This window comes from Agelaius phoeniceus, chromosome 10, assembly GCF_051311805.1.
Source record: "Agelaius phoeniceus isolate bAgePho1 chromosome 10, bAgePho1.hap1, whole genome shotgun sequence".
Lineage (NCBI taxonomy): Eukaryota > Metazoa > Chordata > Aves > Passeriformes > Icteridae > Agelaius > Agelaius phoeniceus.
In genome coordinates this window covers 17779915-17797148 of record NC_135274.1, presented here as the reverse complement: position 1 = coordinate 17797148, position 17234 = coordinate 17779915, and the positions used below count along the sequence as shown (strand labels likewise).

The 17234-nt window shown below is 45.6% G+C and overlaps 2 protein-coding genes across 3 annotated transcripts in view; both read right to left on the bottom strand.

Moving 5' to 3' along the window:
- Window positions 1-2468, bottom strand: part of ARMC9 (armadillo repeat containing 9) — a 56838-nt gene extending 54370 nt beyond the window's left edge. For both annotated transcript variants that reach the window (XM_054639211.2, XM_077184036.1), the window contains exons 1-4: window positions 2321-2468; window positions 1739-1826; window positions 1097-1216; window positions 446-616 (exon numbers count right to left, since the gene is read on the bottom strand). In XM_054639211.2, coding sequence (XP_054495186.2) covers window positions 446-616; window positions 1097-1216; window positions 1739-1789 — 342 coding nt within the window. In that variant the 5' untranslated portion in view covers window positions 1790-1826; window positions 2321-2468. The remainder of the gene's footprint in view (window positions 1-445; window positions 617-1096; window positions 1217-1738; window positions 1827-2320) is intronic.
- Window positions 2469-8015: 5547 nt separating this feature from the next.
- Window positions 8016-17234, bottom strand: part of PSMD1 (proteasome 26S subunit, non-ATPase 1) — a 65564-nt gene continuing 56345 nt past the window's right edge. Inside the window, exons 20-25 of the mRNA XM_054639197.2 lie at window positions 16366-16535; window positions 15156-15248; window positions 14039-14131; window positions 11005-11151; window positions 9033-9187; window positions 8016-8235 (exon numbers count right to left, since the gene is read on the bottom strand). Coding sequence (XP_054495172.1) covers window positions 9041-9187; window positions 11005-11151; window positions 14039-14131; window positions 15156-15248; window positions 16366-16535 — 650 coding nt within the window. The 3' untranslated portion in view covers window positions 8016-8235; window positions 9033-9040. The remainder of the gene's footprint in view (window positions 8236-9032; window positions 9188-11004; window positions 11152-14038; window positions 14132-15155; window positions 15249-16365; window positions 16536-17234) is intronic.

The window sequence follows — 17234 nt, the reverse complement described above, 5'->3', positions numbered from 1 at the left end:
CCCATGTAACAGAGATTTTGTTTTATAACATCTTGGGATTTGTATTTCTCAGCATGATATATTGAGCTAGTCAAAACTGAACTTTGCCATTTAATCAGAAATTATTGTATTTCAACTCACAGTTCAAGTCCAAGCTTCAAGCAAAATAAATATCTTAAGAATCTGCTATGCTGTACAATTACAAGTGTGAAAATATTGCCATTTTGGTGTTTTCTGAGTTGAAATATTCAGGAACTTTGGGATAAGGACAGCTCCAACTTCCATCTCTGTACTCCACAATACAAGAGATCTGGATGAACTAAAAAATGCAGACTGTAGCCAAAACTGGATACATATTCCTGGAATAATTCTTAGAAAATATCCCACCCTCATCCACACTAAAGACAAATAAATGAAGTAAAACAAACAACAGCAATCTGAGATTTCCATTGTGAACTAAACTTACAGGCTTTCCCATAGTTTGTTTCAAGAGGAAGGTGGCAAAATAGATGTGGAGATAGAACTCCAGGTTCTGAGCAACTGGATCGCTGTCATGGACTGAAGACAAAATATGCTCCTCCCAGAGCTGGAAGAAAACTTTCTGATCACCATCTTCAAATGCTGTAAGCATTTCTTCCTGTGAAAGGGAAAAGCATCAAGTGAAAACCCAAACACAGAAAAGCCACATATTCTTAGCAGCAGGTTAGTGATGAAGAATTCCAGTGCCATCTGAACACTTCCAATTAAAAGTTTTATTCACAAATGTCCCACCATTCAATGACCACCCAAATATTCTTTCTTCACGTATCTTTAGTAACTTTGAGAGCCTGAATCAACCGTCAATACAAGAAGCAAAGCCCACATTTTCAAGCAGATCAGTAAAAACTTAAAGTAGTGTAAATTAAAACTAATGCCTTGAGTTCAAAATGACTGCAGTTGTGAAAAAAAAATAACCCCAACTGCAAACTTGAAGGCTCCTGTGCTGAAGAAGACTAACAGGAGATTTCTTCAAATAATCAAGAATCTGTTCAGACAATTCACTGTTGTGATAACTCACAGGGTGGATATTGACCTCTGTTTTCATTATTACTCAAAGTAAGTGTAAATGATGCATTACCTGAACAGGCAATGAATCTTCTGAGGAAACATTTGCTGGTTTAGGTAGTGGCTTCCCTTTTATTTTACATTCCTTTTTAAATACTTTCACTGTTTCTTGAAATCCAGCAAAATCCAAATACTGCAAGATAAAAACATAGAGGAACAACATTTCTCAGATGATTATTGCTTCAGTAAATGATTAATCCTTTTTTAGGTGGTTAATGCTTCAATGAATGGCCCATTAAATGCCAAAGTTTCTCTGCAGGATGGTTCACAAATGCCAAAGACTGCAAAGTGATAAACCAAGAACTGGTACCTCATGACAGGAAAACACCATCTCTGAATTTTCTCCTGCATCCTAGAGACAACTGAGTACACAATCTCTCAAAGAATGATGCCTCTTGGTTTAGCCAGTAATTTCATTCAACCAAAGAAGAAAATTTTCTGCTGGCATTTAATGGACATTGAGCCTTTTGAACTGACAGAGCATGACAGAAGTCAGCACAATTTCAGAGTGTAGCCACACTCAGCCAGATAAATAGCTCCAGAATTTAGGCCTCCATTACAATGCCTGACTCTGAATGCAGACACTGAGAAATCTTGCCTTGCAAGAATTATTAAAAAAAAAAAAAAAGAAAAGAAATAAAGAGAGAAAACCAACCTCTTTCACTAGTCCAAGTAACTCAGCCTCATACGCTAAAACATCACCCATTGCTAAGGGCTGCTGCTACTTCTCATCGCTGATAAAGCTGGAAAATGGCAAAGAAGGGGGTGTTAGTGCAGAGCACAGGGCTCACACAGCACAGCCCCCCAGCCACGGCATCTCCAGAGGGCATGAGGAGAGACACAGACAGACAGACAGACAGGCAGGCAGGCAGACAGACAGACACACACACACACACAGGAGCGCACGGTCTACCTGCCCCACTCTCACCTGCACCACGTCCCACTGCCTCACATCCTCCCTGTCCCAGCTCCTCCTGCCCCACATTCTGCCTTGCCCCAGTCCTACCCCTCCCACATTTTCACCCGCCCCAATCCCCCCTCAACTTCCCCTGCCCCAATCCCCTATCTCCCCCACTCCTCTCTCACCCGTCCCCCATTCCCCCTGTCCCTCACTCCCACTCGCTCCCTGTCCCCCATTCCCACGTCCCCCATTCCCCCCGTCCCCCATTCCCAGGTGTCCCATTCCCTCCTGTCCCCCATTCCCAGGTGTCCCATTCCCCCTGTCCCCCATTCCCACCTGTCCCAATCTCCCCTCAGCCGCCGCCGGTGTCGCCCCGGCAACCGTGGCCCCGCCCCCGTGCCGCGTCCCGCGCACGTGACCGCTCTCAGCCAATCGCCACCCGGGGCCCGCGCGTTACGCGGCGAGGGCGTGCCCGTGGCTGTGGGGCGGGCAGCGCCCCCTGTGGCGCGGCGGCGGAGCTGCAGCGGCGGCCTGAGGTGGCTGCGGGGGGCTCTGGGGACGGTTCGGGTTTGGAAATGACGAACGGCCCCAACCGGGGCTCTTGTGCCCCCGCTCCGCCTTGGGCCGGGAAAAGCCTTCCCGCTTAGAAGTTTCGTCTGAAAGAGACGTCGGGCGAAGAGGGCGGAGCTTTGCAGGGAGCGAGCGGGACGGGAGGAGGCTGAGCCCGGCCGTGGCACGGTGCAATGAGCCCGGGCGGCACTGTCCGACAAGTCTATGCCTGATGGAACCCCCGCCAAAGCAAAGGGGTGGATTGGCCAAGCCCCTTATGGAATCTTTGTGCCTCTTCAATTAACAGTGGTAATGAACTTTCCCCCACTAAGATCCGGTTTCCAGGGCACGTTAGCTGAGCGCTGTAAGACAGCGTTGTATGCTCAGGTAGGTGCTGCCCGGGGTCTCGGTGTGAGAGAGCTGCTTTTCAGTCACAGCAAGGCAATCCGGCCCAAAATGGCAGGGGGCTGGGAGAAAGGAAGAGCTAGAGATGCTCCATTAGAAAAAAAGAATATGGACAAAATAGTCTGGGACCTGGGTGCACAGAAACAGCAGACGGAGAGCTTCATCATCAGGAGAAACATCCCCACTCCCAGCGAGCCTCACTGCCCTCATCGCACCAGCACAGCTTTGGTGCTGCCACCAACACAGAACAATGGCCACCTGTCCCATGCCACCAACACAGACCAATGGCCTGTCCAGCCACTCAGGAGGAAACTGCAAAACCTGTAAGAGAAGCAAGCATCAGATCTGTGAAGGAGCCCATGAACTCTAACTCTACTGTCCAATGCAGATGTTTCCAGCAAATTATTTTCAGCTACTTCTTGTCTACCCCTGAACCCCAGATTTCATGCTTAAGCTAAAAATAAAAAAGACCTTGATGTGAGGTTAAATTAAACAGAGAATTTGCCCAGCCCTGCAGGAGATATCTCAGTTCCTCCTCTGGGAGGGCATGATGGGGAGACAATAAGTTAATCCATCTTGGTTCTCATTGACACAGAATGGAAAAAAAACAATGAAATGGGAGAGCCACCCTAGAACTGAGAACAAAGACACTGCACCAATATTTCAGGCCCTTTTTCCTTCACTCTGAAGGGGAAAAATTTGTTCATGCCTCATCCCTTGCAGGTTATCTTGGGAGGAGCAATGTCCCCATAATTTCTGCTGACAATTAACCTCGCCTGTGCAGCCATTCTTCCCTGGGTCACCAGAGCATCTATTTATACCCTTGGCCTGGGATGCTGTTGCCACCAAAACACTGTCCTTCCCCTTGGCCAACCCTGCACCCAGGCAGTGGCCAGCAAGCCCAGGGTGGCCCCCCAACCACTCTGCCCTGCTCCCCAGGACCTGCTTCACCTGGACCCTTACTGGGTAGACACTCCTGTGCCCATTTTCTGCTTGTGCTCTGCAAACACAAAGAAAAAAACCCAGACAAAAACATTGCTGAACCAAACCCTGTCAGGCAGCAGGGCCCACCAGAATAAGTGGACTGGGCAGAGATGTCTGGGATTATGGTCTTGAGTCACCTCTCTGCCATATGTGGGTAACACTGATTCCCCAGTGGCAGAGACACTGATGGCTCACTGAGCACCTGCACAGGCATTTCTTCTAAGCAAAACCCAGAGCTTTAGCTGTGCAACCAATGCCAGGAACTGGAGTATAGAGCTCAAAACAAAACTCCAGATCCTGGCTTCTGCCAGCTGGAACATTTGCCCACAGAGCAGGATTTCAGAGGCCAAGTCAAGCCAATTCCAGAAGCTGAGGCAGCATCTCCTCCCAAGACACAGAGCATGGGCAAGGCTAATCCCCACAAGTGCTGGAGGAACACATTGAACCAGGTCTGCCCAAGGAGTTTCTTTCACTGAGGGACCAAAGACCCTTGCTTCCACATAAAACTGCCTGGGCAAAGAACAGCACCCTCGGTTGAAGGCCTTCAGGCCCATTGATCCCAGCAGAGGTTACAAGCAAACCACACAAGGCTTGCACAGTCCTGAAATGTCCATGATTACCAACTCTCCCGTCCTGCCACTGCTGCAGGCTCAAGGTGGCCCCAGAGCTGGGCTGAAACCCAACCAGTCACCCATGCCAAGAGCAGCAAGCAAGGGACGAGCCTGGGGCTGGCTGGCATTTGGCAGGGGTGAGGGTGGAGGGTGCTTCAGCCACCAGGATGCAGGAGATAAACAGCCAACATCATCATTATTATCAGCAGTGCCCACCCTTCTCTCTGAAAGGCAAGGAGGAAGAGCTTTTCCTGGCCCTGGAAGGAAGGGGAGAGATAAGGGAGAGTGATGGGGAGAGGTGAGAGGATGAGGCCACTGAATGCCTGCAGGGAAGGAACAGCAGTGCTGGGGGGCTTGGGGCTCTCAGCCCCCTCCTTGAAGACCTCTTGCCTTGGGAGCTTTACCTCCAACATCTCCACACCACTTCAGTCCCAGCACCATTGGTGCCAAGCAGGGGGCTTGCATCCAAGTTAAGGAGTGGAAAAGGGAGGCAAAGGAAACGTCCAGGGCCTCCTGGAGGGACTCTGGGATCTGTCAGAGCAGCATGGTTTAGAAGTGATTTAATTTGCACTAGGGTTAATTGAGATGAAACCCATTAGTCAGGAGGGATAGAAGCAGCTTCCTGTCATCCCCGCCTCTCACTCTGGCAAAGTCAGGAGTGTTTAGGTCCAATTAGCCCCTGATAAACAATCAGGGTGGGTCCCTCTGCAGCATCCCCAGATAGGCCCAGGAGAGCAGCACTTCCTCAGCACTAATGAGTCACTGAAACAAATGACATTATTCAAAGCACTGAGCCAACACAGTGGCTCTTCATCTTCATCTGCCTGAGAGAAACTGGTCAGACCCCTTAGCACGAGGGCAGGATCCCACCGGTTTCCAGAGTCTTCTCAGAGGTTTTCTAGCACCTTTCCAAAAGATTTTTGGACATTTCCTGGCCATTTCATTGATGTTTTTCTAATCTTTCTGGAGGTTTCCTGTTGTATCTCCAGAACATTCCTACACTCTTCCTAGAGGTTTACTAGAATCCTCTTAGGGCTATATAAGCCTCTTCATATTGTTTTCAGCTCTCACAGGTTGGCCATTTCTGAATTTCCCAAGTGGCACCCTGGAAACTGAGCAAAGCTCAGCACCTCATTCAAGCACCATGTGACCTCAAGTGGTCACAGAACAGCACCCTCAGCAGCCTGATTAGTAAACTGAAGAATTATGTAGAGATCAAAAAAAAAAAAAAAAATTGCATGTATGGGATCATTCTATAGTCTGGACATGTTTTGTAGCACAAACTCTCAAAAGCACTCTGTAAGAGCATTTCTAGTGCTATCTGGAGTCTTTTGAGCACTGTCCTGTGAGGAAACAGCCTGAGCTACACACATGTCTCATGCGACACAGACCAGCATCTTCCTGTCCCAGGAGGAAAAAACAGCAGCTGGGGGAGAAAACAAAAACAGTGGATGCTTTTCTATGAGTGCTCTCAATCCTTTACACAGTGAGAGAAGAAACCACCAAGTGACAGAGATGGGGAAGTGAGGACAGGCCAATTCCCAGTTCCCTCCTGGTGTCCCCAGCCTGGCACACATGGCCTTTTCCTTCCACAGTCACCAAAATCTCCTGTAAAAATCTGTGTGTGTAAATTACCTCATGGCCCTAGAATAGCAGCTCAGAAATCAGTCTGGGACTGAGGTTTTTACATTTGCTTGTGCTAAGGGAGCTCTGGGGAAACATCACTGCCAGAGCAGTAGGGATCTTACAGGCACAAGAGAATAATTTAGCACAAGAATCAGGAGTCCTCCATGGTGCCCCAGGCAGTACCCAGTGGCTTGGTGGGAGCTGCTCTGTACATACAGATTTACACAGCCTCACTGAGGACCTGCAGCAAGCATCAGGTTTGTTTTGATGATCCTGAAAAATCTGTTGCAATTAGAAAAGTGTGGCCAAAAGTCCCATGAAAAGCAGCATTGTTCACAGCTTGGCCAAAGCACCAATTCAGGACTTTAGGTCCTTCTGAGCCAGCTGTTCCCAGTACTTCTACTTGGACTTTAGAAATCCTCTAGCAATATCTGGCCTCTGGCAGGTTGCTGAACAGCCTGAAATGAGGGGTTTTCACCTCCCAATGCCTTTCCCTCTCCACAGTATTTTACAACACAAGGCATTAGTAACAAATTACCTGAAAAACACCACACACCATTATTGGTTGGCATTGGCAGAACATGCTGGAGTAAGGGATATAGGTATCCATTCAAAGGGAAGGAACTGCAGCACCAGAAGACTCACCAATGTACATTTGTCCAGCTTCTGTTTCTTACACCACAATACCAGGTCTTTGACCATGGGATTGGAGCAGTGTTTCCCTCTTTGTTTCCAGGTTTACTGACAATAACATTGTCTGTAGCCATTTCAGGTTCTTGGCTCCATTCCTGGCTCCACTCCATTGGAGAACAGATCTGGATGATGCTGAGAACTGCAAGCTCTAACCAGCAACCTGAGACATTTCAACTTGAGGGACTTCTGCCTGAAGCCTAGAACTCAAAACTGGCTTTCAGTACCACATCTCTGCTCAGTATTCCTTAGTTTTGTAGAGAACAAAGGCAGACTATCCCATTGCTATAGTGGGATATATAGCATTCAACAAAATAAGCCATCTGCTGGAGAAGCTCCAAGCACTACATTCAAGATTTATCTTCCATTATTACCAAGGCACGTGAGATGGTGGTATGTTCACATGGATAAAATACTCTCCCCACACACAGATACAATAAAAACCTCATTGCATTTATGTGCTGTTTCAAATGATGGAGCTTCACCCAGCATTTGCTGGCAGCAGACCTGGGCTGCAGTGCCTGGCTTGCTGCTGAGACACCCTTTGAAGTGTTACAGCCCAAAAGGTGAAGGGCCAGCTGGATAGTGAATGGTGGAGCACCATTCCTTCCTTCTGACTGCTCCTCATTCCATATCCCTGACTAAAATTCCCCCTTAGCTAATGAAACACATCAGTGTGACAAGTTACATGTCTGGGTCCAGTCTATCTAGGCCTGCAATGTAACCTGCTCATATCAGCTATTTTGCTCATATTTGGTGAAAGCACACACACAAAAGAAAAGGGATTCTGTGAAACAAGGAAAAACATGCCCCTATTTCCCCATCATTAACACCCAGAGCCCTTCTGTCAGCCATCATATGAATACCAGGATAAGCAAGGGGGGAGATCACAGAGGGAATCTGGAAGCAGACCTCATCTGTGCAGCTGCTGGCAAGCAGAGACCTGCCCTCTGTGGCATCAGTGCTATGGCTGGGCCAGGCTGCAGTTGTGACCTTGCTCATCCTCAACAAGTGCAGAGGTGTGTACAGATCCCAATGATTGTACAGAGGAGCAGTCAATCAAGCTCTGCTGGACAAGGATGCACAATCTGAGTTTAGTTTTTAACATTTGGGGAGAGCAAAAGTTTTCAGACTTCCTTTTTCTTTTTTTTTTTGTTTTTAGCAAGTTTTATGTCAAGAGTTTTTAATATATTTATTTGAAAACAAGGTTTTGTGAAAGAGTACACTAAATAGCATATATCTGTTCTTCAGCCATAAAACACGGACTATCAGCTTCAGCTCAGCACAGATTGGGGATGCATGCACTGAACATCAGATCTCAATAGGAAGGTCTTCATGCCTGTCTTTCTGATATCAAGCATAGTGTCTTCTTTAGATGACATGGCCCTGGAGGAGGGAGAGAGAGAAACGAGAACATCAAATGTATTTAATTAGGGCTTCTTGTGCTTGGCCCCACACACTCACCCAAGCCTGTCACTGACACAACATTTATAGTTTTTAGCAAGGACTTTGTTTCCCTGCCCGTCCACCAATTCAAGTGCATAATCTCTGCTCCTGGGAGCCCTGAGACATGCCAGCCCATATTTGGAAATAAAGCAACTGGATTTCTGCCTCTCAGTGAGAAACTTGCACATCCATTCAGGCAGTTTAACCAAGGAACCTGAGAACTGCACCATTTATTGCCTGAAACAGATCTACTACTAGCATTCAGAGCCCGTGACTGAAGTGTCTTTAAATACTGCTAAGAACTGCTGGGAAGACTAGGCAACTCCAGGGAGCAGAACAGTAGTTCTGTTTTGACAAATCCTGGCACCCTGAGGTCAAGTAGATGTCAGCTTTGTTATGTAAACTATTTGCCCCTCTGGGACCATCTTTCAGGAGCTGATTTGTCCCTGTGACCCCTGCACTGCTCTTTGCCCAGTCAGGCTCTACTCAAGAGCAGTTAAGCCTGCCAGATTAGAAAGCAGATCCAGTACAACTGGGTCAGGCCTGACCAAAAAGAATGAATTTGTGGATTTCTAAGCTGCCAAACTCTTAGAATTAGGACAGAGCTTTTTTCTAAATCTGCCACAAAAGCTGTCAAAGAGCTAAACCAAGAGTGCTGAGTGCTGGTAACTGCTTCACTTGGTACAAAGAGGCTTTTCCTTCATTGGGATTTAAAGACTCTACACACTACACTGTACCTCAGGCCTTAATCATCAATGTACTCAAAGGGCTCTGGTGGTTCAGGTTCTTGCTCCTCTTCCTCAATCTTCGGACCATGAGCTGCCACGGGTTCAACCAGCTCCTCCATGTCCTCACTGGTGTCCTTCAGGATGATGATGCCTCCAATGGAAAGCTGCAAGACAAGTGCCATGAGCATTTAGAGCTGCTTGCCTCTGCCTCATGGTGGAGTGTTTGTGGCCACAGAGTCTATCCTAGGCCATATGAGACTCCTCAGCAGGAATGAGTTTCAGAGAGCAAAGCATCTGACACTCACCTGGATCTCTGCCTGATCAGGGCATGGAACAGGCAGAGTCTATCTAGGCTACTTTTCATATTTCTTCTATCTAGGTCTCAGTTCAACAGAAAGTGACATCTGTATTCACAGCTTTACCCCATTCCCAGTCTGAGGCTTTCCACATGAAAACTAATTGAACTGTAATTGCTTCATAAGGCTCATCTTTTCAGGTTTACAATACTTAGTGAAGCCTCTCTGTGTAGCTGCCTCCCAGGAGATTCTCTGAAACAGAGACTAATCTGATCACTAGTTTCCACAGAGTGATGAATCCTATTAGCAGAACCTCACAAAACCACAGGGGAATTAATTACAAAGATGACAACCAAACCCGTTGGCAGGCTGCAGCACCTCCGTCAGTGAAACACAAGGCCAAAAAGGCAGTGCTGTGTCACGCCTGGCTGGGATCAGGGCTTTGGCCACAGCAGGATTTTGGGCTATAAACAGCATTTCAAAGAGGTCTTTTACTCTGGCATTCCCCAAAGCAGAGCAAAGGTCCAGAACGGCTCCATTCCAAGAGGCTCCTTGGTTACACACCCTAATCCCAGCAAAAACTGCACTGTTCTCTTCAAAACCTATTTATGGGGCTTTAAGGCAGGAAACTGAACTCCCTCACCAAGGACTCTGCTTCTTTTGAAATTGAAGCGAACAGACACATTTCAGTGAGTGGACGCTTACTGGAACACACAGCAGATCTTCCCAATCCAAACAGCAGTTGGGTCACCTTGTTTTAAAGGGTAGAAACTAAAGAACCCTCCCACTGCTTTGCTAAAGGAGATGTTTCAAAAGGGAAGAGCACACAGAGAATTCCAATGTGCTGATGGAATTCCAGGAAATCCATTTATTAAAAACATCACTATTTTCCAGGAAAAAGTATTACTACTACTGAACACCATTTTCCCATGCGTAATCCTGGAAATGGGGTTAAGTCAAGCATGTTATTTCTTGAACAAAAATAATGGGCAGAAGACTTTGACTCAAGAGATTTAGAGTTCAGGAGCCAGCTTATCAGATTTGCAATATATCTGAGATCTCACAGAAGTTAGTTACCCCTTGGGCTGAGTGCTAAAAGACCTTCTTCATTCTCCATCTGACAATCACATGCTCTCTCTTCTCTATGTTTATAGGAGCTGAAGGAACTTTTCTAAAGCCAGATGTAACTCAATAGGAAGTACATTCAATGAAAAAAGCCCTCCATGTAGGTATAAATCCCACTGCAGAGTAATAAAGCTCCAGCACAAGTCCTGATGTATTTCACTGCTTTGACACTGAACCTGAACAACTTCTCAGCCTATTTTAAAGATCATGGCTCAGTCTTTATGTTTCCAACAATGTCATTAATACACAGAGTATGTCTGATTTTCATGCTGCACATTTGACACAGGTGCAAGAAGAAAGAGAAATAAAGCAGCATTAGCATGGTGAAAAGGTTTGCAGCAGCGGTGATGTTCTCCCAGCTAGAACTGCCTGTGACCATTTGCAGAGAGGGACATTAAAAAAGGAAATATGTTGACAGCAAAGCTGCAAATCTCTGCAACACATTCCAGTGCTGCACCAGCTGTGAGTTCTCATGTACACACAGAACTTCTGGGCCTTACACAAAAGCCCAGCACTGGGAATGCTCTGCCAAGCACATGGACTGGGAAGGTGACACTTACTGGTTTGAAAGGCTGGTACCGGCAGCTCTCTGTCATAGTGAGAACTTTGAGCTGAGCAGGCATGACTCTGGCTGGGTTGTCCAAAAGCTGGAAGTTGGGTTCAGGCTCTTTTTTCTTTTCTTTTTCATCCTTTTTTTCATTCTCATCCTGTGGAGGGAGAAGAGAAGATCAGTATGATTTCAGCAGTAGCCTCTAACCTTTCAGCAGGGTAAGGTACAGTTAGGCAGCAATCCCACAGTGTGGTGAGAAACCATTCTTTTGCTGAGGAACATGCTAATATTTATCTATCAGCTGGCACAGAAAATGCCAGCGTGGATCTAAGTGCTCTTGACAAGGCAACGCCTCACTCTCAGCTGCAGATGAAAGCAAGTTCAGTGAGAGGTAGCAGTGAAACAGTTTAACCTCTGCTTTCCCTTTCTCCTACCTTTTCTCTAAACTCACTCACCACTTTTTGTCACAGCTGAAGATTCTTTAATATCATTACTGAGCATATGAAAATTGCCAAAAACTGCCCTTGTATTTTTGCAGCTATAAAGCTGTCACTGACATTTCACAGTACTGGCAGTGACAGCAGTTCACCCAAAATGACTCGAACTCAGCAACTCACTAGGGAATTACAGTGAATCCCTCCCTTATCAATTACTCAGCAGCTAGAGGCAAAAAGCAGAAGGAAAAAAACCACTATCCTTTACATACTTCAAAAGGTGGGTCATTTTTTCCCTCTTGCTCAGAAACATTTGAGTAGCAAACAAAAAAAAAAAAAAAAAAACAAAACAGAAAAGATGGGAACAACCACCAGGAAACTATTGGGAACACCACTGAATGCATGGCATGTCCTGTAACAGCAGACAGGGCTTTCTCTGGCACAGCAGCTGCTCATTGCTCTGCAGATCCCTTGGAAACTATGGATTACTAGTCACATAACAGGCATAAGAGGGAAACATGAAAGCAATGATACCTCTAAAACATTAGGACAATGGCAAAACACTCAACTCAAACACAGCAGGTGGCAGCAAGCTCCCTGTTTGCTATCCTTGCTTTTCTGCTCGATTCAGCCAAATAAATTTTTCAAAAATCTGGCCACACACAGACCAACATGTGAACCCCTTCTAATATACTGCTTCCTCTTAACACCTGCACTTAAATGTAGGTTGTAGCAATTTTAGAAGAAATATGCATCTATTCAGCACATTTTGCTTACTAGATAGAACTGTAAGAATAATTCAAAGAAAAGGCAATGTTTGGTGACAAGGAAACTTGACAAAGGAGAACAAAACCAAAACCCAGAGATTATACCTTGGATGCGTGAGACAATGAATTTTCTGGGCCAGCTGCATGACATTCAGTGCCTACAATATGGTCACACCTATGTAGGTCTAGGAAGGTTATTTTACATACAGACATTTGATTTAATGCCACATGTGTGGGGTTTGTTAGACTGAAATTTAAATTAAAGAGGCCAAAAGGGAAAGCACCTGGGAGTGCTGGTTGCCAGTGGCTGAACATGAGGCAGCGTGTGCTCAGGTGGCCAAGAAAGTCAATGGCATTGTGGGTTGTGTCAGCAGCAGTGTGCACAGCAGGACCAGGGCAGGGACTGTCCCCTGTGCTTGGCACTGGTGAGGTGACACCTTGAACCCTGTGTCCAGTTTTGGGCCCCTCACTACAAGACATACATTGAGGTGCTGGAATGTGTCCAGAAAAGGGCAACAGATCTGGGGCATGACCTGTGAGGAGCATCTGAAGGAGCTGGAGGCGCTCAGCCTGGAGAAGAGAAAGCTCAATGGGGACCTTTACACTGTCTATAACTCCCTGACAGGAGGTGGAGATAAGTGGGGGTCATTCCCCCTGGTAACAAGACACAGGACAAGAAGAAATGACCTCAGGTTGTGCCAGGGGAGGTTTAGGTGGGATATTAATAAGAATTTCTTCTTCAAAAAGGTTGTCAAGCACTTGAAGAGGCTGCCCAGGGGAGTGGTGGAGTCACCATCTTTGGTGGTATTTAAAAGATGTGTAGATGTGACTCTTGGGGACATGGTTTGGTGGTGACATTGGCATTTCTGGGGTCAAGTTGGACTTAGAGGTCTTTCAAACCTAAAGAATTCTATGGGTCCACAATGCACTTTCAGCTTACAGTTTTTCTTGGAATATTTCCATTTATGAGCAGGGCACAATTGAAAGGGTCTTTTGTCACCAAGAATTTTAGCTGCCATATGTTTTCCAAATTACAGCAACTACCAAAAATTCATTTCTCCATTACTCAGCTTGCTCCAGGATGACACATTATTCACAGATCAGGATGACAACTTCCAATGTCACGTCTATGAGCTGAAAGAAATCATCAGAGGACCAAAGCAATCACCATAAGTACTGAGCAGCATATGGAACCTGTGCTCAAACCTCAGCTGGTTCTGAGCTGGGTGTGGATAAATGTTTGGCATTTTGATAGATGGGCAAAGCACATAAGAGACTGCTGCCAAAAAGGTGAATGCTTCAAAATAGGAGGTTAAGCATGTGCAAAACCAGAATGTTTAAACTCTTCAGTGCTCTCAAGGTGAATTAGACACAATCAAGCAACTGCTACAACACTCCTTTTTAAAAGGTCAGAGGTCCCAAGGACATGAAATTACTAAACCTTTTCTGCATTAGCAAGAAAATTACTTGGATAAGAGAGAAGATTCCTCTGGGTCTAAAACCAGCAGGTAATGAAATAATACTCATAAGGTTTATGCAGTTAAAGGTGCATAAACCTGTCAAAACAAGCTTTTGCCATTCAGGAAGTCAGTTACTTAACAACACTGAGGAAGATTTATTTGTCAGAAATAACAGATTCACAATTAATAGGACCTCTTGCTTTTAGCAGTGCACACACAGACTAAAGGTGCTAACCAGTGTCTGAAGCAATGTGTCAGTGCTTTGCTCATAACACAGGTTGCAAGAGGACAGAGATAAGTGGGTGTCAACTTTTCTGACACACCATCCACATTTATAAGGGTGGGGGGGAAGAAGACATTTAAGTTTCAATGTGTGCACCCACCACTTCCATCTTTTCCTCTTCCTTCTTCTCTTTCTCCTTTTCCTTCTCTTTCTTCTTGGCTTTTGCAGTGATGGACAGCACAGCAGTGGAAACCTGGATATGGCAACAGATGAGGCATTCAGTGTGATCCAACATAGTATACTGAGTTTCAGCCCACCAGGCTTGAGTCTTTTGGGAACAAATGGCAGAAACTTTCTGAGAGGCTCAGGGAGCAACAGCATTTGTCACATTGCTGGTGAGAATAAACGGTGGACTCTTGGCACATTTTAACTTTTGGCCAGGGAAGTTTAAAGAGAAAAGATTTGTCCAATTCACATCCTATTCAAAGGCAAGAAAACAGCTATAAGCAGTGAGCTTTGCCTTTCATCAGGGTTAATTTCTGGATTCCTTGGTGGCCTGGAAATCTGTCCTGTCCAGCAGTCAATTCTGGTAAGATGTTTTACAGTTTTCACACCATGTCATTCATCAGCATGACATGCCTGAGGTCTCCATTGCTCCACAACTGCTCCCTAAGGGCTGCTCTGCCTGCTGCCGTGCTCTGCTCAACAGCTTTTACCATCCTGTGCCAGGAGACAAATTGCTTCCACTATTGTCCCACTTGTGACCCCACAGGTCTCATCTTCTCCTTTTCAATACCGAGATATTCTCAGTGCCACACTCACCTTTTTGCAATCCATGGAGCTGACAGCAATTATTCTAGCACATGGGCCCACTGCTCCTTCCATATGGGACTATTTGAGAAATGTCTCACCTAATATTTTCAATGGTTGCACTGGAGCAGCATTTTGGAGCTCAAGTCACAGAACAGACCCTGCTGTGCTGGGTGCTGCACATACAAGTCAGTAGGGCATGGAAAGCAGTTTTTTTATTCAATACTTCTGCTTGACCACTTCAGACAAGGGAGGTTGCAGGAATTCAGTAGCAAAGCACTTGTATGCCACAATCATCAACAGTCCCAGGCACAGCAGGAAAATTTACCTAGAATTCTCTTTTGGAGACTACAGCACCTGCCAATTTTTCCTTTGCTCTTTAGATTCCCTAGTAGTACCACCAAAGTCAATGTTTATACTAGGAGGGAGAAGAGGTTAGTCTTTACACAGAAAGCCAGCTCAAATACCTTTTCTTTCTCCTTTTCCTTTGGTACCTCAAGAGGTGGTGGGTAGGCAAATGTGGACGGCTTACAGTTGGACTTGTACTGGACTTTCGGCATCTAAGACAAAGAGTTTAAAACAATGTTAGAAACTAGAAAAGCAGGGGAAAAATCCACAGCAGAATAATTACTTTAGCTTCATTTTCCTTCCAGCAGAGACAAACACAGATCCTCTAAAGAATACAAGCTTCCCCTTCTCCCTCTCCGGAAGCTGAGAAACTGTTATCAGTGGCAGTGGTTCAACTAGAACAATGTTATTTAATTATTCTATAATTTGACTCTGGCAAGCTCTCCTAGCCCTCTCCATACACTCTATCCTATTCACACCATGCTTTGTTTTCATTGCTTCAAAGCTTTTGTGGTTTTGATGTTGTTGCTGTGTTTGTGTGTATTAACACAAAATTGGTTTAAGATCTAAGTGAAGATCTGCTCTATCAATGCACGCGAGGGCAAACCAAGCACTGACACTCCCTTCCTGCCAAAGGACTGGACATTTGGGGGTGAGTTACCAGTGACACACATTCTCTTACTCTTGGCTACTTAAGCAAGGGTAGAAAGCATCTTCTGATAGCCAATCCAAGTTCTTAAACACCCCCATGCTGTCACATCCAGAAGCTTTTTTCTGGAACTTCCTCGCTTAGTTTTTCAGCACAGGAGACACAGCATGGTACACAGCTTACAGGGGCTGTACCACAGCTGATAGCTGGAAGAACAGATGCACAAGAAAAGTGCAGTACCCATGGCTGCTCAGTTTAATATTTAGTCCCCAAGGAATCCAAACAAATCCTCTTTTCCCACTGCTAGCTTTCCTAGGGGAGAACATCACATAATTTATCTGGGAGGCTGGGGGGGGCAACACACTTTTTAAAAAAATAACCCTGACCTTCAAGAGTGATAGTGGGGTGGCCTCTGCCAAAATACTCTAAATAGAGTTCCTTTCTTTTTAAGCTACTTTTAAGTAAAGAGGTCAGTGTCTGCTCTCTACATTTTTCTTGTTCCCATTCCCACCACCAGCTCTGCAATTTAAGCCTGTTTTTCAGATTTCTTCCAGGTAATTTGTGCCTTTTCTGGCCCAAACAAGTCGGAAACATGCAAAGAAAACCAGCAAATCAATGAACACGCCTTGCAGACCATTCGAATATTCCAAGCAACTTTTCAGTCTCTTCTTGTTACATACCTTAAGATCCTTGTTAAGGCCAATGACACAGGTTGGGGTGAACGCCAGTGACAGGAAGTGTGACAGAGGGAACCAGAACCAGAACTGGGTGAAGACCAAAACCCCCACCACAGAAGGCATGTGTGTATGTCCTGTCCTCGACTGCAGTGAAATGGTGACGTTATGGCCCCCTGTAAGGAATCATGAAAGTCAGTGAATTATTGATTCCTGGGTACTCCATAAAGACACCTGAGCAATGAATGTCAAACAGCTGCTGTCAAAGGCCTGCACAGGCCACAGTGCTGCCAGTTTCCTCCTCTGGAACACACTTCCTCCTTTATTGTGAGCTCAGCTTACTCAGTAAAACAGATGTACAGCACAGCGACCACACTGCTCCAAAGTACCCAAACAATCGGGGAATAGAGCCCTTCTTCCATGCTCATTTTGCCAGGATACAGGTTAGACAAAAGTACAGGCAGTGAGAGGGAGAGGAAAAGACAAACTTTTGCCATAAACAGTTTTAAAACATGGCATATAAATGATCCCCAAGATGAGGCTCAAGAGGAACACAGTACACATACAGCTGAGCACATAGAAACTTTTCTTTCTGTGACTGCCTCCCTGAACTATCAGTTATTCAGAAGAAATATGCCTAGGTTTTTATCTTACACCATCTCAGTAGAAAAAAAAATGTAAACAGCAACTTCAGAAGTTGTTTCTAGACATTATCAATCTAAGCTGCACAGAGACAAGCTCCTGCAGCCTTTGCAGAAAAATTACATCTCTGCCAGACAACCAAGTCTTAGATTTGTACTTGCAAAGCAGAGACCCAAACAAGTCCCTATGTTGATGTAGTGCAGAAACATTGAGCTAGAAACAAAATTGAAAGA